This window comes from Peromyscus leucopus, chromosome 3 (genome assembly GCF_004664715.2).
Source record: "Peromyscus leucopus breed LL Stock chromosome 3, UCI_PerLeu_2.1, whole genome shotgun sequence".
NCBI classification, from domain to species: Eukaryota; Metazoa; Chordata; class Mammalia; order Rodentia; family Cricetidae; genus Peromyscus; species Peromyscus leucopus.
In genome coordinates this window covers 116,994,587-117,021,386 of record NC_051065.1, presented here as the reverse complement: position 1 = coordinate 117,021,386, position 26,800 = coordinate 116,994,587, and the positions used below count along the sequence as shown (strand labels likewise).

At 43.4% G+C, this 26,800-nt stretch overlaps 1 protein-coding gene and 1 long non-coding RNA gene across 2 annotated transcripts in view; both read right to left on the bottom strand.

Moving 5' to 3' along the window:
- Positions 1-10,007: 10,007 nt before the first annotated feature.
- LOC119087645 lies at positions 10,008-14,510 on the bottom strand. The gene is made up of 2 exons (XR_005091144.1): positions 13,351-14,510; positions 10,008-10,527 (listed from the first exon to the last, which is right to left on the bottom strand). It is a non-coding gene; the product is annotated as an uncharacterized LOC119087645 (long non-coding RNA).
- Positions 14,511-16,095: 1,585 nt separating this feature from the next.
- Positions 16,096-26,800, bottom strand: part of Gxylt2 (glucoside xylosyltransferase 2) — a 71,778-nt gene continuing 61,073 nt past the window's right edge. The window contains exons 7-8 of the mRNA XM_037204317.1: positions 22,570-22,742; positions 16,096-16,488 (exon numbers count right to left, since the gene is read on the bottom strand). Of these exons, the coding sequence (XP_037060212.1) occupies positions 16,306-16,488; positions 22,570-22,742 (356 nt within the window). The 3' untranslated portion in view covers positions 16,096-16,305. The remainder of the gene's footprint in view (positions 16,489-22,569; positions 22,743-26,800) is intronic.

The window sequence follows — 26,800 nt, the reverse complement described above, 5'->3', positions numbered from 1 at the left end:
TTTTAGAGATATCCAGGTCCTGATACTTCCTCAAACATTCTAAAATCTGCCATTGGTAACACACTACTAGACTGATCATTCTCAATTTGTGGAGAGGATTAGAATTGCTTGGGGGAAGCTTGAGGAGAGGGGACATTCTGGATCCTAACTCCCAAGAGTCAAACGGCCTTGAGTAGGAGGGAGGATTGTTGATTTCAGCAAGTGTCTAAGTCGGTCATTCCCGAGTTACCTGAAGGGCTTGTTCAAACACAGAATGTGGGCATGAGTTGTAGTTCAGAGACAGAGTGCTTCAGCATGCCTGAGGCTGTAGTCTTGACCTCCAGTACCACTAAAGCCGAAACCCGCACCACTCAAAGCAGGCTGTGGAGGTCCACTCACAGGTTCTAGATTCAGTTAAGTCTGTGGCAGGATCCAAGGATAGCCATTGCTATCAAGTCCAAAAAACACACTGTAGGAACTATGGTCCAAGGGGGAATACTATTAAATGTGGCTCCCGAGACCACACTTGGAGAAACATAATGCATACCTTTAATCCCAGCACTCAGGAGGCAGAGGCACATGGATCTCTGTGAGTTCAAGGTCAGCCTGACCTGCATAGTCAGTTCCAGGGGTACATAGTGAAATGCTGTCTGTCTAAAATAATAATAATAATAACAGTAATAATAATAATAAAAATCAAAGGTGTTACTCATGGCAGATAATAAGACAAAGATGCTGTGTGATGTTCTGTATGCTGTGAATGTGTGTTGCTCTGATTAGTTGATAAATAAAATACTGATTGGCCAGTAGCCAGGCAGGAAGTATAGGTGGGATAAACAGACAAGGAAAATTCTGGGAACAGGAAGGCTGAGTCAGGAGATGCCAGCCTGCTGTCTAGGGAGCAGCATGTAATGGCACACAGGTAAAGCCAGGGAACACATGGCAACATATAGATTAACAGAAATAGGCTGAGTTTAAATGTAAGAGCTAGTCAGTGGTAGGCCTGAGCTAATGGCCAAGCAGTTTTAATTAATATAAGCTTCCGAGTGAGTGATCATTTTTTTTAAGTGGGTGCGGGGTCCGTGGGTCTGGGCAGGACCTGAGGAAAACTTTTAGCTACACAAAGATTTGAGTTTATTCCCTGGGGGCCAAGACTGCAGAACTGTGGGTCGAAGAATTAGAGGTAAGACAGGAAAGCAAGGAAGCCAATAGAGCACACACTATCAAAGACATTCCCATTATTGGCTCTTTGAACTTCTTCTACTGGGGGATTCTGGAATCAAATTGTGGAGCAGACAATTCTGTTACCCACCTGATAAGAGTTAGCCAGGGTACAGACACACCCACTCTGGTCAGTCTATTTAGAAGCCTATTCCAGGAAATGTTCATTTTCTAGCACCTTCTGCATGCCATTAAGCAAGCAGAGCAGATGTGGTGGCAGAGGGTAGGCTGCAGGCAGTCAGGGCTGGGAAGAGGAATGAGAAGTGCTTTGCATGGCATTCATGTGTGTGTGGAGAACAAGACAGAAAGCCCAAAGGTAGCTGTACATGCAGAAACTGAGTCAGAGGGCAACTTTAGAGAGGTTCAGTCCCAATGTACAACAAACCAACCACTTTAATTCTTTGGTTTGTTTGGCTGGCTGGTTGGTTGATTGGTTGGTTGATTGATTGGTTGGTTGGTTGGTTAGTTTTTCAAGACAGGGTTTGTCTGTATAGACTTGGCTGTCCTGAAACTCACTCTGTAGACCAGGCTGGCCTTGAACTCAGAGATTCACCAACCTCTGCTTCTCAGAGTGCTGGGATTAAAGGTGTGTGCCACCACCACCTGGCCAATCCTTTGTTTTTTTTTTTTTAACTTCTATTTTTGTTTTATGTGAATGGGTAATATGCCTGTACATATGTCAATGTATTCAGAAGAAGGTGTTGGACCTCTTAGGCCTGCCTGGAGTTACAAATGGTTGTGAGCTGTCATGTGGGTGCTGGGAATCAAACAATGGTCCTCTGGAAGAATGGCCAGCCATCATTCTTAACCAATGAGCCATCTCTCCAGCCCTCTTAATTAAAATTTGACATCAAATATTTTCCTATTTGAACACATCTTGGTTTTGTTAACTATTGTCTATATTACCATCCATGTGCCAGCAATAGCAAACTGTCAGAGGACCTTTTTTTTTTTTAAAGATTTATTTATTTATTATGTATACAGCATGTATGATTGCTGGCCAGAAGAGGGCACCAGATCTCATTACAGATGGTTATGAGCCACATGTGATTGCTGGGAATTGAACTCAGGACCTCTGGAAGAACAGTCAGTGCTCTTAACCTCGGAGCCATCTCTCCAGGCCCAGAGGACTTGTTTTAATCACTGGGCAGGTTTCAAACAGTTGGTGTACCCCAAATGGTATAATTTCTTAATTTTTTTGTTTTAAGTCTGTCTGTATCCTTGACATAATTCCTAATAATAAGTTGACTGAAAAATCTTGTTTCTAAGCCAATGAGATGGCTGATCGTATAAGAACACTTGCTGCCAACCCTGATTACCTAAGTTTGATCCCTGGGACCCACATGGTGGAAGGAAAAAACAGATTCCTACAAGTTGACCTCTGATCTCCACATGTGTACTATAATACATGCATGTGTGTGTGTGTGGGTGTGTTACACACAGATAAAAATAAATTAATTTGAAGAAGAATCCAATTTTCCAGTATGACATATATACTTGTCATTTAACACAACATGGCAATCCTAGAGAAGGGGATGTTATTGTTTTGTTAAGTCCTACGTGTTCACTAACAACAGGAGTTCTCCCAAGTTCCTTTACAGTCACACTTTACATGTCATAAGTGACATACACACTACAGAAGTGAAGAAGATACATTTACACTCATGACACTGCCTAAAATTATAGGGGACTACTAAACTACTCCTGTCTAACAGGCAGGGTTTATGACTCGATACCTGCAATTGTCTATTTGGTTAGATAACTGGATTATTTCTGGGGAAGGCTTTAGGTGGCCCGTGGTTGTTCACCATTCAGGGAAAGTGAATTTTTTAATTATTTAAAGACAAACACTAGGAGAATAATTTTCTTGATGTATTGGCCCAGCTTGGCAATGTCATTTTTTTCATCTGGACACGGAGACAATGTGTTTCTGCAGATAGAAAGATGCTCTTGAAATGACATGAAAATTTTATGGCTGGAATCCTAGAAGGATGTCCAACGGATTTCAATAAAATATTCATGACAAAAAAAGCACTGTGAAAGAGATACATTTCCCTTGGTATCATTTGAGCCTTTGAGTACACACAGATTTTTTTTTTTTGGGCGGGAGGCAGGTACCTTTTTACTTACATGAGCCAATCCATGTTCACATTTTGTCTCTTTGTCTCTCTGTCTCTCTCTCACACCTCCACACTAAATGAGCTATGTTCGCTATCGTTTGCTATTTAAATAGTTAATGATGAAATAAATTGGTACCAGGAATAGGGTGGTTTCCAGACAAATGCTCTCCCCACAGCCATACAGAACAGACTGTTCAAAGACTGAGGATTTAAGCAGAAAACAACTTAAAATGGTCTCAGCCTCATCTTCTTATGGGTAAATAAATCCCTGAGAAACAGCTCAATAAACTTTCAGCGAATAGGACTTCCCACCTCTGCACCAACCTTTACAGGAAAAGTAGTTTTTAAGGGTAACCAAAATCAGAGTTCTGAAGCTTTGCTGATAGGACTGGATCCCAGACGAGCATGTAGCCAAATCATTTATTTGTTCATCAACTGTGATGAACAGTGTGTTCATCATCCAAGTCCAGGACAGAGAACAGGATAGCAAGGGTTGTTCCTTTGAGGAACAGTGTCTCCTGGGGAAGACAGTCACAAGTGTGACACAAGTATGGTATTGTTACTGTTTCTTTTTCTACTGTTATCTTTCTTTTTCTTTTTCTTTTTTTTTGAGACCAGGCTTCAGAGACCAAAGTATCCTAGAACTCACAGACATCCACCTGCCTCTGCCTCCTGAGTGCTGGGATTAAAGGCATGTGCTGCTGTGCCTGGTTTACTGCGCTATTTCACTAGACAGACATGACAGGGTGCAGGGTGACACATAAAAATGAGTATACAAGAAGGCCTTGCCATCCTTGGGGATCACAGGAAGCTTTCAAAAAGGAATGATGCCTTTGTAAGATCTGAAGAGTAGTAGACATTTATCAGGTGAAAGGAAAAGGGAGGCAGAGGGGATGCTAGAGAGGCTCAAAGTCTCTGTGATGGGTAGAGCTTGGAGAGAAGAATGGAAATTAGTGAAGAAGTCCGGGAAGGAAGTCAGGAGGAGGCCGGCGGTGGATCACAAAGAGACGTCCTGGGACAGTTTCAAATCCTCAGAATGAGACCTTGGGAAGGCATGCCAGGCTTGTTCCACGGTCTGGACTTCCATCTCCTTCCTAACTGTATAAACCCATAAAGGAAACACACACGCTTAAAAACATTCATTTATTCAATATGCAAGAAGAACAATATAGGTATTGTTGTGGTCCTACCTGCCTGGAACCACACACCTTTGCTTTCACTCTCTAAATATTTTTGCTAAATATTATCTAAATATTCACCACCTAAAATGAGCTTAGAGACTCTTTCATGAAATCTCAGATGGAAAAAAGTGAGATGTACATAAGTCAACATCCCATCCCATGCTATGTAAGTCAAAGGCCTTGGCAGATCAGCCTTTGTTTGGATTTGGGTTGGTACAATTCAACTGGGGTTATTGTATCACAAGTTCCTACCTCAGTAGACAGGTCCCTGGTAGCAGTGTCAGCTAGTGTTTGCATATAAACTGAGTGTTTATCATGTGTCAAGTATTTAATGTACATTTCTTCAGTTATTCCTCAAAACATTACAGAAGAGGAGAGGTATATAAACGGACATTTCCTGTCCTGACCACATGGTCACAAATAACCAACTCAGAGGCTGACTATGAATTACAAATGCTCAGCCAATAGCTAAGGCTTGTTACTAGCTAACACTTACACTTAAATTAATTCATAGTTCTATTTATGCTTTGCCATGTGGCTTATGGGTTGTTACCTCATTTTTTACACATCCTGCTTGCCTGGGGCTGGCTTCCATCTCCTCCGACTCTCCTAACTCTGCCCTTCTTTCTCCTATTATTCTCTCTGTGTCAGGCTGTCTCACTTAGTCGCTTCTTGCTCTGCTATTGGCCAATCAGTTTTTTTTTTATTAACAATGAGTATAATCCATAGCGTTCCCCCTTTTGTCTAATTAAAAAGGAAAGTTTCAACCTTAATATAGTAAAACTATATACAAAAAAGTTATTAAGTAAGAATTACAGTAGCAATATCCAATCTATTTACATTTGGCAAAATTAGACAAAATAATTATCTATCTCATCTTGGCGAGTCTTAAGTTTTGTACCAAATGTCCTACTTGTTCTTTGTATAACCAAATTCTACTACCTACAGGAAGTAACCCAAAGTATACTCAAAGAAGTGAGATTTGGCAGATGGACTTGTTTCATTTTGCAGAGTCTGGAAAATCAAAATATGTACACCATACCATAGATGCATATTCAGGATTTCAATGGGAAACTGCTTTGAGTTCTGACAAGGCTGATTTTATCACACATTTGTTAGAAGTTATGGCCATGGTGGGGATACCTGTACAAATTAAGACTGACAATGCTCCAGCATATGTTTCTAGTAAAATGAAACAGTTTTTTATATATTACAACATAGAGCATATTACAGATATACCACACAATCCTACAGGGCAAGAAGTTATAGAAAGTTCTAATTGAACTCTAAAAGATATGCTTAATAAGCAGAAGGGGGTAATAAAGACCCCCCAGAGATAGATTGCACAATGCTCTATTAACTTTAAATTTTCTAAATGCTAATGAGAAAGGAATGACAGCTATGGAGAGACACTGGATAATAGGGAAAAAAACTGAATTAAACCAGCCTATACACCTTAAAGATGTGTTGACCTCAGAATGGAAACCAGAGTATGTGTTACATTGGGGAAGAGGTTTTGCTTTTGTTTCCACAGCAGAAGAAATGCTATGGATATCATCAAAATTGATAAAAACTAGATTCAAACAAGAGAGACCTCTTGATTATAAGAGGTGATAGTTCATCAAACAATGTGACCATTCAATTTAAACTAACTTATAAGACTAACAAATGCTTTTCATTTGTTATAATGAATTTCCAAAAGGGAAGCTCCTAAAAGTTAGGGATGGGGCAGGGTTTTGTTATTGTATTTCCAGGAGAATGAAGGCATCCAACTAAGGAATCTGAAGCCACTGAACAAATGAGACATCTGAAGAAAAAGGATGAATCATCCAGAGAAAATGTCCCAAGAAAAAGAGTAAATTGGCCTATTAGTATACCACATTTCCAATAGGATAAAATTTCACACATCTTCCCAAGTGTTTGTTTCTGCTGTTCTCTACAGACATATAATGCAAATAGCCTTTTTGCAGTCCCAGTTCAATTAAAAATTAAAGCTGGCTTTGGAGTTGGAGCACGACTCTCGCCTTCTCTAAACCCAGCATGCGTGTTAAAAGGAAAATCCAAAATCTCTGTCTCATGTCAGAAGAAAGAGCCATCTGATATAGGACAGAATAAAACCAAAAAATTAAAGGACTATTCTATTGCAAGTAATCTCAATTCTTTGGTTCTATTTTGATTCTTTAAACTTTTTTAAAGTATGGGTTTTATATCAAAATTTATAAGATTTATATACATATATATTTTTTAATTTTTGTCATGATATTAGTGGTCATATAGAGTACTAACTAATTCTAGAAAAAGGCTTCGTCTAGCTTCCTGTACATGATTTCAGGTTTGAGTCTCTTTTAGGTAACTAGGAATTAAGTTTTTGTACTCTGGATGTACATAACAAATTACGATATTTTAACCTCTTCAAAATATGCTACATATGACATTTAAAATATTTAAGTTTTCTGCAGTGAACCATGATCATGTCTAACAGCAACCTTTGAAATCTGCAAAAGGAAGATGGGGCCCCACAATGAAGATTCCACCTGGATTGTGGTAACGTCACTAAACTGACAAATACCACCCAAAGATCAACTTTGGACTACAAACTGCTCAGTACAATTTCAAGGTGGCTGAGATGGTTCAGCCTCACAGACTACTCTAGCTAGGACTTGAGAAAAGCCCTGCAGTTTCCCATTACACAGAGACTGGACAACAAATGATATAGCTAGCTCTCCCAGGACTTGACAGCTATCCCAATTTTTTTTCAAGGTCCCCTAAAGATGTTGTCCCCCACAGACAACAGGAAGTAATTTTAATAGCATGGCACCCACATTCCCAAGAAGTGAAGTGGGCAGTTTTTGATTGTTCAATGAGTTATGGACATTTGTCATTGTTTAGAGGGGTTGGTTACAAGTTGTTATTGGTAATAGTCAGGAAAAAAGCTGAACAAAGGGGATTAGATTTAGGAATCTTGTTCTGAAAAGAAAAATGGGGGATATAGAAATGATACAATAAAAGGGTAGGTTATTGAATCTACTTTTAAACCAAAAAAGTAACTACTCATCTTAAATATTTTACATTGGTATGGATTTTGTATACTGATACAAATTTGAGGTTATTTTTGTTATACTAATATATGTTACTACTCTTAAGATGTTTTTGTATATTGATACAAATTTAATGTTATTTTTGTTAGAACCTCCTGTATCTACATTTCTACTCTTGTTTAAGATATTGCACCTATGTAGCTTATTTAACAATGTGATGTAAAATTTTAGTCCTTGAAAGTTATTATTACAAACTATTTAGAATAATAAAGAAATGCAGGTCAGTAGTTAGTCACTTATTACTATCAAACTTGTAGTCATGTTAGGTATGTTTTCAAAGTCAAATAGATATATTTTAGATAGACAGGTAGTCTTCAAACACTTCAGAGATTTACAGAATATGGCATTTAAGATTTTTAGTGACATAAGGTTTTTTATGACAATGAGGCACGTCTGCTCCTGGAAGCACCAAGAAGATGATGGGCATCAGAGAAACTCCATATGGAGTTTACTTTCTTCGTGGCAAAAGTTAGCCATGGGGCAAGAAACTGCCCTTGCCTCAACTGCTGACAGTATGTTGTCCAAACTGGACACAATAAGGACACAAAAGAAAGTGACTGTTGGACTTTGCCAAGACAAGGCAGGGAAGTCCTTCAAAAATCCTGCTTCACAGAAAAGTCTGTCAGATATCCTATGCCTGTAGTCCAAAGATGGATGTCCCAATTTGCAGGGGAACCTTGGGTGACTGTCCAGTCAGCCATCTGTTTCTGTCATTTCTTAGTTTTGGAAATTGTTTGAAATGCACTTCCTATTTACTTAAGTAATATTATATCCTTCTTGGGTCTCTGATGGAGTTGAAGACTAGATAGTTATAGTTATAGGTTTCCTTGTTACAAAATTCAGAAAAGAAACTCACAAAACAGGTGTAAAGTGTATAAGGTTGAGAGACATAAGATAGTTTTGGGTTGATAATACAAGTTAGGATAGAAAGTGAATTAGCTACAACATTTTGGACTCACCAAGATAGGATAGATAATGGACTACTTTGTATGAATTTGTCAAATGCAAATCAACTAGACATTGTTAATGTAATTCTTGCCTTATATATTTTATATAGTTATTTTACTTATTGTAAATAGTTTTACTGTGTTAATTAAAACCTTTGCTTTTTATTTAGACAAATGAGGTGAAATGTTGTATAATGTTTTGATTGTGTTCTGACAAATAAAGCTTGCTTGGAGTCAGAGGGCAGTGCTAGCCACTAGCTGACCATAGAGGTTTGGAGGACTGTAGCAAGAGGAGACAGGAAGTGGTAAGGCAGGGCTGAGAGAGGATCTTGGCCCTTTTGTACTGAGGAATTGAAGAGGTAGGAAGCAACTGTTGGTTGCTCCCTGTTCTCTGATCTTTCAGCTTCTTACCCCAACATTTGATTCCCTATTTTTTTATTTTTAAGATTAATTAGAATAACACTTCAGAGAGGTACCTCTTATTCCCTTAACACAAAGAGGCTGGTAAGGTGTAGAGAGTTATGTTCTATCAGACACTGGTGGCACTAGGATTTAAATTTAATTTTGAGGGTTGTGGAAATGGCTCTCTGTTAAGGGCACAAGGGCTGGAGAAATGGCTCAGAGGTTAAGAGCACTGACTGTCCTCCCAGAGGTCCTGAGTTCAATTCCCAGCAACCACTTGGTGGCTCACAACCATCTGTAATGAGATCTGGTGCCCTCTTCTGGCTGGCAGTCATACATGTTGTATATATAATAAATAAATAAATAAATCTTTAAAAAGAAAAAGAAAAAAAGAGCACATACTGCTCTTGCAGAGGAATAAGTTTGGTTCCCAATAACCACATTGGGCGGCTCATAACAATCTGATGCCATCTTCTGGCCTCCTGAGGCACTGTACTCATGTGCACATACCCACAAATATACATACATACACATAATTAAACTTGTTTGGTTTGATTTTGTTCTGAAACAGGGCATCTCTGTATAGCCTGGCTGTCCTGGAACTCACTCTATAGACCAGGCTGGCCTTGACCTCAGAGGTCTGCTTGCCTCTGCCTCCCAAGTGCTGGAATCAAAGGTGTGAACCACCACAGAGGTGGTGCCTTGTCTACAGAGGTAGTTACAGGATAGCCAGGACTACACAGAGATACCCTGTCTGGGATAGGAGTGGGGAACACTTAAAATTTAGTCAAATATGAGGAAAAAATTCAGTAGATGAACTGAACACCTTATGCTGATTCTAAAAAGAGATAATAGGAAAAATGTTTCTATCAGCTCAAAACCTTTGAAGCATTTCAGTTATTTCTGTATGTGCTGTAGCCAAACAAGTTAAGCCCAGTTTTGCTAAACACAACAAAGGATTACTGAGAGCTTATTTTCACATTCGTCCAACTTTGTTCATTCTTCCTTGGGCAGAGAGGACTACTGAAAAAAACAAATTAACTTATGATGATGCTATTATAAGCAAGGTAAAATTTTTTAATGATTTTCAAAAAATAAACTATTCTACTTATTAAATACTCTTTACTAGTTACACATACTTAAGATACACTTTTAGGCTTAAAATCCTATAAAGGAAAACATACATACATAATTCAAAAGTAATACAAATGAAACATATTTAAAGCTTCTAGTTTTAAAGAAGGTGAAATGAGAGATGACATTTCATCTTGGTACTGGTCTCCCATTCTACTCATTATTATAATTCTTTGTCTTTGGATTATTCTTTTTTTAATGCATTTCTTTGCAAACAAAAATTACAACAACAAAAACATCCATGTTTTCTGATAAAAACAAAAACAAAAACAAATGCATTCAGGGACTCCTTAGGAGCTCTGAACAATGGACACGCCTTTTCATTGACAATACAGACACATCAGTTCAGTGAAGAAAAAACTGCACCTGGTCCTCACATGCTCACACACGCGGTGACACACACCAGTTTTATGTTGAAGACTCGGAGAATATTTCCAGTTTTGACCTGTGAGAAACAAAAACCAGAACAAAGCTCTCTCTTTCGCCTGAGAAATCTTGGAGTTAAATGGCAGCAAGGTGCCGGGCGGCAGAGGCAGGCGGATCTCTGTGAGTTCGAGGCCAGCCTGGACTACCAAGTGAGTTTGAGTTCCAGGAAAGGCGCAAAGCTACACAAGAGAAACCCTGTCTCGAAAAACCAAAAAAAAAAAAAAAAATGGCAGCAAGGCTATTGTGAAATGACCTAAGGGTTAACCAGGCAGAATTCTTCAACTTACGGCTACAGCAGACGTTGGCGTCGCTTTGAACAGGCATGTGATGTGTGTGCAGGGGTTAACCTTTGTAAATGTCTGCAAGGGTCCCATCATAGAAGAGTGCATCTAAGAGCTCTCTTCTGTCTACACAGGGGTCCCCAAGTTCTTTCTCTTGGTCCACTAAAGCCCAGGTTCCTGTAGTACCCAGACATTTATATCATAGGCAGAGAGGGGAAGGCAAATATGAAAAAAATAGCAAAAAACAATGACGTAAGAAGAGTTGCTCCTCTCTGTTAAATGGCACTAGTACACTAACAGTGAATTTCTGAATTTCGTCATGAAATGATGTCCACTTTGGCTCATCAAACTTATGGCATTTATCCTTTATGAGTAAATGCCAAATAATTTACTATAGTTCTACATTTGGTCACAGGTGTCCTGTTTGCAGGGCATGTTGTAATGATTTTTAACTTCCTGAGTCACTATTTTATGATCAATCACAGTAACTTTTTGTTTGAGACAGAGCACTGTGTGTGTGTGTGTGTGTGTGTGTGTGTGTGTGTGTGTTTGCGCGCATTTGGTTTTGTTTTTGAGAAAGGGTCTCACTACGTAGCTCCAGCTGGTCTGGAACTCACTCTGAAGAGCAGACTGGCCTTGAACTTACAGAGATTCACCTGCCTCTGTCTCCCGAGTGCTTGGATTAAAAGCATCTGTCATGCTTCAGTGTTTTTAAATTTTTAAAAATTGTATGTATGGGTATTTTGTCTGCATGTATGTCTGTGAATCACATGCATGCCTGGTATCCTAAGAAGCCATAGGAGGGTATTCCATTCCCCTGGAACTGAAATGACAAATGTTTGTAGACCACCACGTAGGTGCTAGAAATTAAACCCAGGTCCTCTGGAAAGAAGAAATGTCAGTGCTCTTAACCACAGACCCATCTCTCCAGTCCCCTGTCTGTCTCCCCTTGATTTTTTTTTTTTTTTTCTGAAAAAGGCCTGGATGACCTGGTACTCACCATGTAGCCCTGGCTGGCCTCTAACTCACAGCCATCTTCCTAAACACTGGGGTTACAGATGTGAGCCACCATGCCCAAAGCTAGCACTGTGAATTGTGTTTTGATTATGCACGGTTTGGTTTGTCGGTTTCCTTTTGCTTAGGGACACTACAAATGTATTCGTAGAAATATTGGCCAGCCTCTGGGAGAGCGTAAGTGCCCACTTCGGAAGCAGACAGTGAAAGTGCAGACGGCTCACAGAGGAGCGCTGAATATGAGATCCAAATGTCACAAAAAGCTGAAACTTAGAGCGCTGTGCCCCAAACGCTAATGCAACTGTCAAAGCTGAGGAGGTACTCAAGCTGATTTTGTAGACAGGACTTGCTCAAGTATTAGAAATTTCATGTAGGTCACAATTCCTCAGATTTACATTGGAAATACACAGCAAGAAATAGTGTCAGCCTCTCTACTAACCCTGCCATTGAAATCTCACTTGCGATATGGCCATAAAAGCATGGCCATTGCCTGCTATTAGAAACTGCTCTGACATTCTCCACAGAACTTCATAGCTACTACATCTGTGAAGCAGATTTAAAAAAAAAAAAAAAAAAAAAGGAAATGAGGAAAGAGAGAAGGCAGATGTGGTGGTGGTTTGATTGAGAATACCCCCCATAGGCTCATATGTTCTCATGCTTAGTCCTCAGGTGATGGAAGGTGTGTCCTTGTTGGAGCAGGTGTGTCCCTGGGAGTGGGCCCACACGAGGGCCAATCTCTCTTTCTGCCTGCTGCCGGAGGATCAGGATGTGAAGCTCTCAGCTACTGCTCCAGCCTCATGCCTGTCTGCTTCCCGACATGATGATAATGGACTAATTCTCTAAATGTCATCAAGTCCCCAGTGAAATGCTTTCTGAGGCCGGGCGGTGGTGGCGCACGCCTTTAATCCCAGCACTCGGGAGGCAGAGCCAGGCGGATCTCTGCGAGTTCGAGGCCAGCCTGGGCTACCAAGTGAGTTCCAGGAAAGGTAGCAAAGCTACACAGAGAAACCCTGTCTCGAAAAACCAAAAAAAAAAAAAAAAGAAATGCTTTCTGAGAGCTGACTTGGTCAAGGTGTCTCTTCACAGCAATACATCTGTGACTAAAGACAGAAGGGAAGGGGAAGAGGGGGGAGAGAAAAAGAAGGGCAGACCTGGAGGAGAAGCAGCCTTAGCTGCTTCCAGTATGGATTCAGTGTGGTCTAGGGAGCTGAAAGGCAGCCTGTAACTTCCTCCCACAGACCACATGTTTTCGAAGTTCATTGAATAAACACGAGTTGCTCTTGGGAGTTCAAAGGTGTTTGCCGGGAAATACCAAAGGCAGAGAAAACCCAACCTCATAGTAATACCTTAGTATAGAAAATAATTACCATTTTGAGGTAAAAAGAGTTGGAAGAGAAATTTTTTTCTTAAATTCTCCACTAAACACCTAAAATATTTTTTAGAACACAGCATGGGAATGCCATGGTGGGGGAAAATCACATTAGGTTTCAAAGTGTCATGTGATCACACTTGGTCCTTCAAGGATGTTTTAAAATTCTCTCACTGACCTTCACTGGCAACAGTGTTATGGATTCAGTTGGCATCAAACTGATAGCATCGTGAGCAGACCCGGCTTTCAGAAAACCGAAGGCGTTGTTGTATTTTGTATTTGAAGGCTTCTCTGAAGACTGGATGGAAGGTCTTTAGATCTGGTGACCAATGAATGGAAAATCTAAATAGAGCTCCTGGGTTCACTGGATGTTTGGAACAGACAGAAAGGAGACCGGAATGGAAGTCAGTGTTTTCTGTGTACATTCTGGCTCCGTCACGGAAACCTAGTTTGTGGGTATTTACTGCACACCCCACGTGCCCACAGCCAGAAAGACCGGAAATAAGAGGCCATGTCTGCTTGTGAGGACACAAAACAATAGTAAAAATGAGAGTAACACATCACTGGGTTGTTTCCCTAACAACAGCAGGCTGTAGGCTAGAGGAGAGAATGGCCGCCCCTTAGCATTTCAGCTTTTCCTGAGTGACTAACCTCTATAACTGCGTCACACCCCGACTGCCTTTGCAGTGCCCAAGTGTTCTGCTGTCTCCTCAGGGCGACACAATTCTGCTGCCACAGGGCCTGTGATAACCTGCTGGGCTCTGATACGCGGGCTACCACATTACACTAATAAAAATAACATGTATTGTTTTCTATGTAGGGTGAAGAGAACTCAGGATGTTTATTTTCAATTTTTTTCTTCCCTAGAAAATAGAATTCATCTTACACAAACACGTGTTTTATAGAAATGTACTTATATCAAGTATGTTCCTTTCTCTGTGTTAGACTTTCCTCTTTTAGTTCGTGGAGATGTACAGGCCCCTCCTAGTTCCCTGGGCTGCAGGAAGACATCAAAAAGGCCATTTATGCAAAAGTCATTTGAGATAAATAAAGTATTATGCAAAACATCCCTATGCTGATACCAACCTTAAGAGCAACTAGGGATTAATTCGGATCCCTCATGGGGATAGAATAAGAACTTCCTCTGCTGTAGCTAGGTGATGGGATTGCAAGGCTCCTAAGCTAAGAACTGGCTAACCACAGTGAAAAAGAAAAAAAAGGCAGAGACCCGAGGATGGTAGGAATTTGAATTCTCTTGCCGATGAAATTATCTGAAATATTTTCTCTGAGCAAATTAAATCTGAAACGGGAGCTGGGTGTGGTGGTACACACCTGTAAATCCAGTACTTACTTGGAAGTGGAGGCAGGCAGGTTGTGAAATCCTGTCTTTAGAAATACAAAACAGAACAAAACCAAACAAGGCCTGGGGAGATGGCTTAAGAGCATTTGCTGCTCCTACAGAAGACCCAAGCTCAGTGCCCAGCACCTAGGTCAGGAAGCTCACCACCTGCAATTCAAGCTCAAGGGGATTTAAGTCCCTCCCCTTCTGGTGCCCACAGGCACCTGCACTTACATGCCTGTACAGAGACACAGACAGAGACAGAGACAGAGACACAAAGTTAAAAATACAACGAAAACAAAAACAATGAAAGCCAAACAAACATCTGAAGCCGTCCTTGGCTTTCTACCACTGCCCAGAAGTCCAGGCAAGTGCTCTCGTCCGTGGAGAAACACAGAATACTGCTCTTCGCTAAAGAGATCCCCTGGGCTTTCTCAGAAGCTTCTGTTGCATAGACATTTCTCACGATTGCGCCCTCCTCGGAGCTCAGCAATCCTTCTGAGATGCACTCCCAGACACATGCTTCATCTTGAAATGCTGCCCAATTAGCTGGTCTGAAAGCCTCTTCCAGACACGGCAGTGCGGTAATTATCTCGTCTGGCTTTTCAGCCTCCCACATGAAATCTTAGCACAGAGGCTGCTCCTTAGCGAGGTCACGCGTTTTAAACAGGTTACAATGGAAATACAGAAGTCAGGGAAGTTTTAACGAGTCTGTAAGGAAATACATTAAAAACGGTGACAACCTTTTCAAGCGGTTAGTGGGATTATGTCTAATCTAATCTTGATTGCATTTCGTTGACCTTTATTCTCTCCAGGTTTGTCTCACAACACATATTATCTTTTAATTTCTGAAAGTTATCATTTTATTTTATGTATGAGAGTGTTCTGCCTGCATGTATATCTGTGCATATTATTTATGTGCCTAGTGCCTGTGGAGAATAAAAGAGGGCATTGGATGCCCTGGAACTGGAGTTATAGATGGTTGTGAGCCATTATGTGGGTGCTGGAAATGAAATGCAGGTTCTCTGGAAAAGCAGTCAGTGCTCTTAACTGTTGAGCCATCTCTCCAGCTCCTATAGTTATTTTAGTTTATTTTTATTTTTATGTGCATTGGTGTTTTGCCTACAAGTATACCTGAGTGAGGGTGTCAGATCCCCTGGAACTGGAGTTATAGTTGTGAGCTGCCGTGTGGGTGCTGGGAATTAAACTGGGATCCTCCAGGAGAGCAGCCATGCTCTTAACTGCTGAGCCATCTCTCCAGCCCCCTACTGTTATATTTAATATTACATTTCTTTATTTGCAGGTGTGAGTGTGGGTACACATGAGGGTCAGAGAATAACTCCCATCTAGGGAATTGAACCCAGGTCATCAGGCATGGTGACAGATGCTTTTACCACTGAGCCATCCTGCCAGCCCCAATATGTATTCCTTTTTAATAGGGTAAGAGAGCAAGTTGCAAAGGAAGAATCTCTAGAATACCAGATAATTATGATCCTGCATAATCCAGCAGGGTCTCATATATGGAGGCTAGGAAAAGTTCCCTTTCTTAACCCACTGAGACAGTGTTAAATTCATGATAAGAACTTAAAAAAAGATAAATACAATTTTAATAGAAAATAAAGAAAAGCATATTCCCTTTTAGGGATAACTAACTCAGCATAATGTAACCAGGCATTTGAAACTCAACATTTACAGAGCACCATTAAATATTCACACACACACAAATATCCAGGCAGCATAAGGATCCATGTCCTTAGTCACAGATACCAGGCTGACTCAAAGCAGGGTGGACACTCAGCTCATGGAGTTGGGGCCCACATGGATGATGACGTGCTTCTCATAAGCCCTTCTCATTGTTTTCTCAATCTGCTTCAGAAACACCTGGGGGATCCGTCCACACAGCGTGTGCACTGTCTCCAAAAACTTCAGCTGGAGAGGGTAGTACATGGATTGAAAAAGATTGTCTTGAAAGGGAAACTGAAAGACGATAAGAAAGAAAGAAAAAGCTTGTTATTCAAGTGCTGGTTCAAACACAAATCACTCGTACTGAAACCCATGACAGTATAAAGTGACAGAGTTCTGACTCAGTGGTACAGCCCCACAGAATCATTTAACTCTCTGGCCCCTCATTGTTTTCTCTCTCTTTCTTTGAAGTAGGGCCTCCTATAGCTGAGAATGAGCTTGAACTTGGAATCCTTCCGCCTCCATCTCTGGTGTGTTAGGATTATAGCATATACCACAATGCCCAGTTTTCTTGTACTTAGAAAGCAAGCCAAAAAAGATGATTTGCTTATTTCCTAAGGCTCTTCAAGTCTGAAAACAATGTCTATTTCTAAGGGGTAGACAGTATATACACACACATACACACATACACACACACACATACACACATATACACACACATACACACATATACACACACACATATATATACACATACATACTCATATATGTATATATCACCGAGTAGAATACAAGACTAAAGCTGAGAGTCATTTTGAAAGTTACTACAGCAAAACACTGAATTCATTTGTTTTCAAAAGATGTATTTATTTTTATTTTATGTGTATGCATATATGTATTGTACTATGTGCATGCATAATACCCACAGAGGTCGGAAGAGGGTACTGGATACCATGGAACTAGAATTATGCCACTATGTGGGTGCTTGGATTTGAACCTGGGTCCTCTGCAAGAGCAGCAAGTGCCGTTAACCTATGAGCCATCTCTCAGCTCTTTTTTTTTTTTTTTTTTTTTTTTTTTTTAATATTTTTGCCATTCAAGAAATTTAGTCGGGAGATGGTGGCGCACGCCTTTAATCCCAGCACTCGGGAGGCAGAGCCAGGCGGATCTCTGTGAGTTTGAGGCCAGCCTGGGCTACCAAGTGAGTTCCAGGAAAGGCACAAAGCTACACAGAGAAACCCTGTCTTGAAAAACCAAAAAGAAAAAAAGAAAGAAGGAAGGAAGGAAGGAAGGAAGGAAGGAAGGAAGGAAGGAAGGAAGAAACTTAATGGCATGTCTATGGTGGCTACAGAAGGCCAACAGTTCAGTGACTGCAAGTTAAATATATTGGCAATGAACTTCCTTTTGATATTGTAGGCACCAGGCTGGGGATGTGGCTCACTGGTAGAGCACTTGCTTAGCACTCTAGAGTCCTGAGTTTGAACCAGAGCGTTGGGGGGAAAGGAATTAAGAGGCCAATTGTCGGTGATAATTTTGAGTTTTTAAGTTCATTCAGTATTGGACATTTGCAGATCTGTCTTGTTTACTGTCTCTTATTTTCCCATGGGAAATACGAATGAGCAGTATTTTCCAAAATAAACCTTTCAAGCTACTTAGAAACGAGCGTGTGCCACGCTTTATCACCATCCTGTTGAAAGAGAAAGGCAGATGAAGTCAGAGTTGAACTCTTGGCCAGTGAGGAGAAAAGAGGAAGGAACAGAAATGTTAAAGGGCAGGACACTCTAGCCCCAGAGCAGAGTGGATGGCTATCTGCTGCCCTAGAACACACCTCCCAGTCTTCCAAGGTCATCAGAGACATGGCCTCAGCACGTGGATCAGCAAGGTGACAAGGTAACTCGAGAATGAGCCACGTCAACTCAGACTTGGGACACCACTGCTTTCTCTCAGAGCCCTCCAGCCAGTCAACCAGATGTCCCGCGGATTCTATCACCACAGCCCCTTCTCCCTACCCTTCCACTAGCTCACCCCTCACCTGTATGGCTGCTCTCAGCCTCACAAACAGCCCTGCTGCCTCCCTCTTGCTAGTCTGCAACTAGTTGACATAAGGCGCCATAAATGACAGCTATCACTTTCCTGCCCAGACTTCCCGCTGCAGGCCAACTCTTGCTTCAGAAGCTCCAGGTGGTCTGGAGCCCTGCTGCATCTCCGTCCCTTCCATTATCTCTCCGTGGTGGTTGAGACGACTATCTTGACGTGCTCTGGGCACACCGACTTCATTCCCATCTTGGAGAGTTTCCTGCTTATGTCTTCTGGTTGGCAGGATCTTCCCCATGAATGCCTCCATCTGACTGAGTTTCAGGCTGGCATGGGCCTTCCCTGGAAAGCCGGCTGCTGAAACAGCCCTCTGTGGCCAGTTCTCTGCACCCACCACCCTGTTCCTCTGAGAATGCCTTTCACTTCTGACAGGGGCTTTCTTTCTGGCTTTCTCTGCCAGAACAGAGATTCTTGACCACAGGGCTTAGTCTATATTGCTAGCTTCCAAATTCTGGGCAACTGGAATTATTCCTACATAAGCTAGGCCTTGTAGAGGACTGTTGAAAGAATTACTGAAGAATATCTGCCTGATGACATTTTGGAGGGTCATGATGGGATCTGTTATAGCGTCCATCACACAAACACATAGACACAGGGTTAGGCTGTGTGCATGTGAGAAAGAGAGCAAGCTAGGGAAAGACACAGATGTGAAATGTCTGCCATTAAAACGTTTACAAACTGAATACAACTGTCAGGTGTGTGACTAAAGTTTAAAGGCCTTCATTTTGTTAATCCTCACAAGTGTCTCATTAGGACGCTTCATTTATTTAAAAGTATTTATTAATGCATTTTAAGTGTCGTGTGTGTGTATGTGTGTGTGTGTGCGCGCGCGCGCGCGTGTGTGTGTGTGTGTGTGTGTGTGTGCTGTGTGTGTGTGTGTGCTGTGTGTGTGTGTGTGTGTGCTGTGTGTGTGTGTGTGCTGTGTGTGTGTGTGTGTGTGCTGTGTGTGTGTGTGTGTGCGTGCCCACAGAGGCCAGAAGAGATTGTTGGACCCCCTGGAGCTGGAGTCACAGGCGGTCGTGAGCCATCTGACATGGGTGCTAGGAACAGAACTTGAGTCTTGTGGAAGAGCAGACACTCTTAACCTCGGAGCCATTTCTCCGGCCCTCAGAAGGTGACATTATTATCTTCATTTTATGACGAGGAACTCAACTGAGGCTCAGTAAGGTAAGAGCAGTTAATGACTTAAACAGACAGTGATAGAAATGGGGTGTGAGCCCAGGTCTGCCCAGGTGGAAAACCAGCTCTGATCCTTTACCGTATGATGAGACCACCACAGCCCAGGAGGAAACGGTGGGCATAGGGGAATCCAGCTTTACAATGGAGTGTCTTACTCCCAGGCTGATCCGGAGTTAGTGACTGTCCTGATGGAAATGCCTGAATGAAAACCGTCTTTGGAGGTTAAACTGCAGAACTCCACGGAGTGATTGTGCAGAACTGTTTAAGAAGCAAAGTCATTTGGCTGCCTTTCTGATCCCCGGTGAGAACGCACCAGATGAGTCATAACTCAGCCACAATTGCTCAATTCCAAAGCAGGGCCAGACAATACGGGAAATCGGAGTGGGCTCCAGGGAGCCCACACGGCTGCACGCTTTCTTGACTTCTGTCCGTGCCGCGGGTGGGTTTCCCCTGAGGCAGTGTTTGAGTAACCAAGTGTGAGCATGTCACCGAGTGCACAACAGATTGTGTAATTTAATCACTTGCCCCTTGAAAACCAAACAGCAGGAAACAGGAGAGGAGGTGCTCACTCAGATGCTTGTTAAGTGAGCCCCTATGGGGAGGGCAACGCTGGGATTTCCAAACTGGAATTTTTTTTTAGCAAAATGCTCATCTTCATACACACACATGGAGATGTTTTACAGCCGGGGGATGGCTCAGTGGGTCACAAAGATGCGTTACAAGCAGGGACTCAGTGGGCAAAGTGTCTGCCACAAAGTGTGACATCCTATGTCTGGATCCCCAGAACCCACGAAAAGCCTGGGATGGTGGTGTGTATCTGTAATCCCTGTGCTCTTATGGTAGGATGGGAGATAGAGATGGCGGAATCCCCAGAATCAGGACCAGCACAGGAAGCAGCAAAGCACAAAGAGAGCCTGCCTGCAGAGGGCAGGAGGCGAAGAAAAACCTCTGAAGTTATTCTCCAACCTCCCCACACAGCTGTGGCATGCGCATGTCTGCACGCCAGCACTAGGTTCCCAGATTACCAAGAAGAAATGAAAATAATACTTAAGGAAGTCCATGTCGGGGGACTGGCAAACAGTTCTTGTCAGGGGAGGGCTAGATGGCAAACACTTTCGGCGTTGTGGCCCCACAGTCGTAACTAATAACCTCTGCTGTTGGAGTGTGCCAATGCAGCCAGTGAGAGCACATGAATGAGCAGGGCACTACGTTCTCCCACGGCTTGATTTATGAATGCTGAAACACAAATCTCCTACGGATTCTTCACGTTGGAAGTGTTGGCTGGTCCCTGCTCTGTGTCTTGGAGGGACAGCTTAAGGAGGGCACTCCTTGCAAGGGCCTGCCCTTGGCTTCCTACTCGCAATCTCAAGGTAAAAGGCAATGGGCGACACAGAACTCCCCAGGCTCACAGAATCCTGAGCCGCTCTTTAACACGTGTTCATCCCTCTCTTCAGGGAAGAAAGAGTGGGCTCAAACTGTGTGAGGTTCCACTCACTCCATGCCAACATTGTACAAATTATCATCCCTTATCCATGGGGGATACATTCCCACATACGTGGTGGATGCCTGCGACCATGATGAGTACTGGACCCTATAGACTGGATACTCTGTGGCTACTGCATTACTAGTAGGTGGGTAACACATGCAGTGTGGATACAGGCACAAAGAGATGATTCACATTCCTGCACGGCAGAGCAGGATAGCATCCAATTTCATCATGTTCCTGGGAACAGCCCACAATTCCCAACTTACGAAGCATGTAATCCTGGAATTTTCCGTGTAATATTTTTGGATCATGGTCAGATGTGGTGACTGAAACCATGCAAAGTAAAACCATGGGGCAGGGGCTCTATCTACCATGTGATCTTTGAGACCAACCACCGACAGCTATAGGGCTTTCCTGGAAGGCCCTGTGGGAGGGGCTGTTCTTTCAGGGTCAGCTTCCCAGGAGGAGTCTTTAAGGGCAAGGACTCAGGCCTTTTGCACTGGGCAGCCATCCTCACATGCAGATCTGCATGCCTAGCCTGGATGCTCACTTCTGAAGGCCTCCCTGTTGGGGTACCTTGGCTGAGGTACTTTCCTCTACTTGGCTTCAGAACCTTCTGTTCCTAACCTCCTCAAGTTCTCCATTCCTAGCTCATGGTCCATAAGGTGCAGGAGTGTCTTCCTGAGGTCCTCTTGGCTATGAGAAGACTCCTACCATCTAGGCTATAGCCACACACCCCTCACATATCCCCTTTGGGGGTAAAAAGGGCAGGCACCTCTTTTTGCTGGCACTGCTAAGTCAATAAAGACTTGGTGGACTGGGGATGACTCAGTTGGCAAAGTGCTTGCTATACAAGCTTAAAGACGTGAGTTCGATCCCCAGCACCCACGTAAAAACTGTGTGTGTAGGTGTACACCTGTGATCTCAGGACTGGGGAGGTGCAGACAGAAGATCTCTGGGGTTACTGGGCAAACCAGTGAGCTCTAGGTTATGTCTCAAAATATGAAGTAGAAGGGCTGGAAAAACGGCTCAATAGCTAAGGGCACTGGGAACATGGGCTCGATTCCCAGCACCTACACAGTGTCTCACCACCTTCCGTAACTCCAGTTCCAGGAGATCCAAAACCCTCTTCTGTCCTCCAAGGGCGCCAGTCCCACATGGGGTGCATCTTTGCAGTCAAAACACCATACACATAAAATAAAAATAATTAAAAAAAAATAAGGTGGGAAATAATCGAGAAAACATCCAGTGTCAACCTCTGGTTTCCATACGCACACTCATCCACACATACACGTGCAACAGACACAAACGTACACACACATACACAAAGAAAAAAAAAAGGAGCAATTGCTGCTTTCAGTGTGGCAACTTCTAATTGTCCAGCGTGAGACAGGATTGCTTAAGAGCTTGGAGCTGGTAACCAGGCAACGTGCTTGAACTAAATAAAACAATCTCGTGTCTGTGACTTTCTCTTTATCCTGAACTCTTACTCCATAGGGCGGCAAAAGGCACAGGAGTTCTGAGAGTATTTTTTAGCCTTCAAAGGCCCCACGCACCACAGCACTTGAAGCCCTGCACGCTGGGAAGCACGTGTCTGCTTTGAAGAGCACACTTACATCCCGGATTGCTTCGTAAAGGGCTCGGAAAGTGGGCTGCTTATCGTCATGGTAGACGCCGCGGTTGCCGTGCAGAACAGACACACCTTCCCGCTCCGCCTCCTTGCAGTTGCTTCCGTACATGCAGTGATCGGGGCGGTAGTTCCACTGGCAGGGGAACACGTAGAGACACTCTAGGGGCAGAGGGAGAGACAGCTGCAGTCAGTGCCAGCTGTCACCTCTATGTCCGGTGCTTAAAACTTAACGTTTGTAAACCACACCCTGTGCACAATTTCAAGGTTTAGGAGTGTGGTTATGAGTCCCAGGCCAAATAAATATACCACATGTGCTGAAATGCTGAGATTAATGATGCAAGGGGCACCCATTAATGATGATATGGGAAGGCAGAACAATATCTAAAATAAGGAGTTCAACATCAATAGCCTAGTGTCCCAGCTTGCTCCTCTGTTGCTGTGACAAACACCAGGACCAAAATCAACTTGGAGAGGAAAGGGTTTACTTCATATCAACTTCCCGGTAACAGTTTGTCACTGAGGGAAGTCAGAGCAGGAGCTCAAGGCAGGAACCTGGCGGCAGGCACAGAAGCCATGGAGGAGTGCTGCTTACTGGCTTGCTCCCAATGACTTGCCTCGTCTGCGTTCCTCTGTAACGCTGGACCACTTGCGTTATATAGGTGGCATCACCCATAGAGGGCAGGGCCTTCCCACATCAATCATTAATCTAGCTGCAATTAACTGTCAAAACACATGAGCCTAGAGGGAGCATTTTATGTTCAAGCCACAACACTGATGAACACCAGCACACAGTACTACACCTGTGATCAGTATTTACAACAACCGTTCCTAGACTTGCAGGATCATTCTTTACCATTCTGTGGGGCACAGATCTCTTTGAGAATCTAATGGAAAACTACAATTGGGGGGAGAGCACAGACCTAAAAGAACATTTGTTTATAAGTTCAGGGTGTTACAGGTCTCCTAAACACCAGCCACGTACCCCAGCTGCCAAACCTCAAATACAAAATGGAACTCAGGAAGAAATTCAATTCAAAACTTGACAGAATTTCTTGGGGTGAAAAACGCCAAATATTGTACATGTAATCATAGGAAGGATCTGTCCCCCGTGTCATTGAAGGACAGTGGTGTCCTGTTTTGACAATTCCATTTAAGTGCAGGCTTTAGTCAGGATGCAATTTGGACAGAAACAGAAGCTTCTTGGAAGAACACTCCAGGAAGAAAATGGTTTGATCATGCTAATTTTTAAGAAATCAGAATGTGTTTTAGAAGAAGATAAGTCACCTTGGTTTTGTTGGAGGGAAGATTTCTTCAATAGGGAAGGGTGGCCAAGGAGGAGCGGTGGTAAATACGCTGGTCTGAAATAGTCAAGGCAGAACTCTGTGCTGGGTTGCAAAGAACCAAGTCGCTCGTAAAATCGGAGGCGAGACTGAATTGGAGCCAGAAGTGGCGCAGCTCCCAGGGTCTGGGGTGGCGACTCACTGAAGCCAGCTCACAGCCCTGCTGCCTGGGTGAACCAGCCATGGCTTCTGCTCTTGGGGTTGCAGGATTTGGAAACTAGGGAACGGATGGTCTGACTGGTTTAGCCAGGAATCACTGGAGGGCGGGGCTCTTTCTTGAACACAGTAGATGGGGAAAAGCGCTATGCCGTCAGTCCCGCAACAGAGGCACTGTCACCCAAAGAGAGGGCGGTCAACATAGGAAGGTCAAAATATCAGATCTGGTCTGGGGGATGGCTCAGTTGGCAAAGTGCTTGCTGTATGAGTCTGAGGGCCTGATTCGATGCCCAGAACTCATGTAAAAATAGCCAGGCCGGGTAGTATCTTTTCACTTTGAAGCAGAGAAAGCAGATCCTTGCAGCTCACTGGCCAGCCAGCCTAGCTTACAAGGCAAGTTCCAGGCCAATGTGATCCTGTCCCCCAAACAAGGTGTAGACTGCCTGTGAAGCAACACCCATGACTGTCCTCTGGCCCCTACACATGCCACACGTGTACCCTCGGACATGTGCACCTCCCTATGTACACCCCCACACACCCACACGCAGCCTCCAAATACTTAGATGTGTCTTTTTATTTACAGGTTAGCTTTGTAAATTTGAACTGTCCATCTTATGAACGGGAGGAGGAGGAAGAAAAGGGCTAGGCAAGCCTCACTGAGAGGGCTGAAGACAGGCTACACAATGGACTCTGTCCAAAAACAAATATAAAATCTTTTTAAAAAATGAAAATTCAAGACTCCCTTTCTTGAAGCCCTTAGTCTTTGCTATTTTTTTCTCTCTCAAAGTTATATGAAAAAGGTCATTAACTGGTTCTCTATGGGTGATATCCCTTAATGACAGATACCGTCAAGAGTACACACAGTGCCAGGGCTCCCTTGCAGCTCTGATGGTTCATATCCAGATGGTGCTGAAGATTACAGAATGGTTGGTGCCTGATCGTTTTAACCTCACAGAAAGCTGAGCTTGCCACTCAATTACAACCATCTATCAACAGAACGGGGACTTTCGCACCAGACAACTGTGTTTGGTTGATGTGGTGGTGTACACCTGTAATCCTAGCACTCAGGAGGCGGAGACAGGACTGTGAACTCACAGCCAGTCTATGTAGGGAGATGCGTATTTTCTCTGTGTGTGTGAGCATGTGTGTGCATGCACATGCTGAATGAATGGAGGAGTGAATGAATGGATGAGTGAATGAATGGATGGGTGAATGAATGGATGGGTGAATGAATGGATGGGTGAATGAATGGATGGGTGAATGAATGAGTGAGTGATGAATGAGTGAGTGAACTTTATGCCCTCCTATACTACAAGTATCTCTGTCATGTCTCTTGCTGTATGCTTCTTTCTGTCCCTTGCTCTGATTTTGTTTCTATTCCATTTACGTCACTCTGTTTTCTTGATTCTACACATTCAACCAACTCACACTTCTGAGGCCTTGTACTGAAAAAACAAAACCAAAAGCATAAACCAGGCCTTTCTTACAGGGACTCTACAATATTCATTCTTGTCTCTTGTGCTTTACATAAATCAGGACTCATGAGCTTCCTGGTTCACCAGTGTCCAGAACAGCCCCTAATGTGAAGTAATGGAGTCGATTACCCTCACAGCACAACACTCAGTACTTCCTGAGGCTCGGTGTTTTGTTGTAGTGTTCATTCAATGTAGCCAAACAACCAAGGCTGGGGCTCTGGGGTCCTGGAAAGGATGTGAATAAGGACCTGTGTCCTCTGGAGAGCCTCCTGACTCCCTAGTATCACACACTCAACGCCTGGTCTAGCTATGTACATCCCATGAGCAGGCTGGTTCTTCTCTCCCCCTTAGAGAACTATATATACTTCTGCTCTGGTGGGATGCTCAGCCTGCTCTGGTGGGATGCTCTGCAGGCTCTGGTGGGATGCTCTGCCTGCTCTGGTGGGATGCTCTGCCTGCTCTGGTGGGATGCTCTGCCTGCTCTGGTGGGATGTTCTGCGGGCTCTGGTGGGATGCTCTGCCTGCTCTGGTGGGATGCTCTGCCTGCTCTGGTGGGATGCTCTGCAGGCTCTGGTGGGATGCTCTGCCTGCTCTGGTGGGATGCTCTGCCTGCTCTGGTGGGATGCTCTGCCTGCTCTGGTGGGATGCTCTGCCTGCTCTGGTGGGATGCTCTGCAGGCTCTGGTGGGATGCTCTGCGGGCTCTGGTGGGATGTTCTGCCTTGTCATCCGCACCCAACCCACTTCCCTTTCTTTGCAGTGTTTTCTGGAAAATCGCCCAAAGTGGCAGCAGACCTATGTGGTGAGTGTAGAACACTTCCCTCCTCTGACCTCTTGCCAACAGATTCAGGTTGGTCTCCACAGCTGGGCCATTTCTCTCCCAATTGAATTAGGAACTATTAGAAAACCATCATTAGCCATGGCGGGGGTGGGAGTGGTGGGGGTGGTGGGAGGTGGTGGTGCACGCCTTTAATCCCAGCATTGGGAGGGGGGGGGGAAGCAGGCGAATCTCTGTGAGTTCGAGGCTAGCCAGGTCTATAGAGCAAGTTCCAGAATAGTCGGGGATAGGAGACCTTGTTCCTAGACACACACACACACACACACAAATAAACAAAAAACCAAAAAGAAAAAGAAAAGCACCCTTATTTGCTGTGGTCTCTTATGGTTGAATTGACTGACAATTAGGCTGAGCTGGGCAAACAGAGAATTCTGTCAGAGACACTGGAATCTCCTAAGTAAGCAGATAAG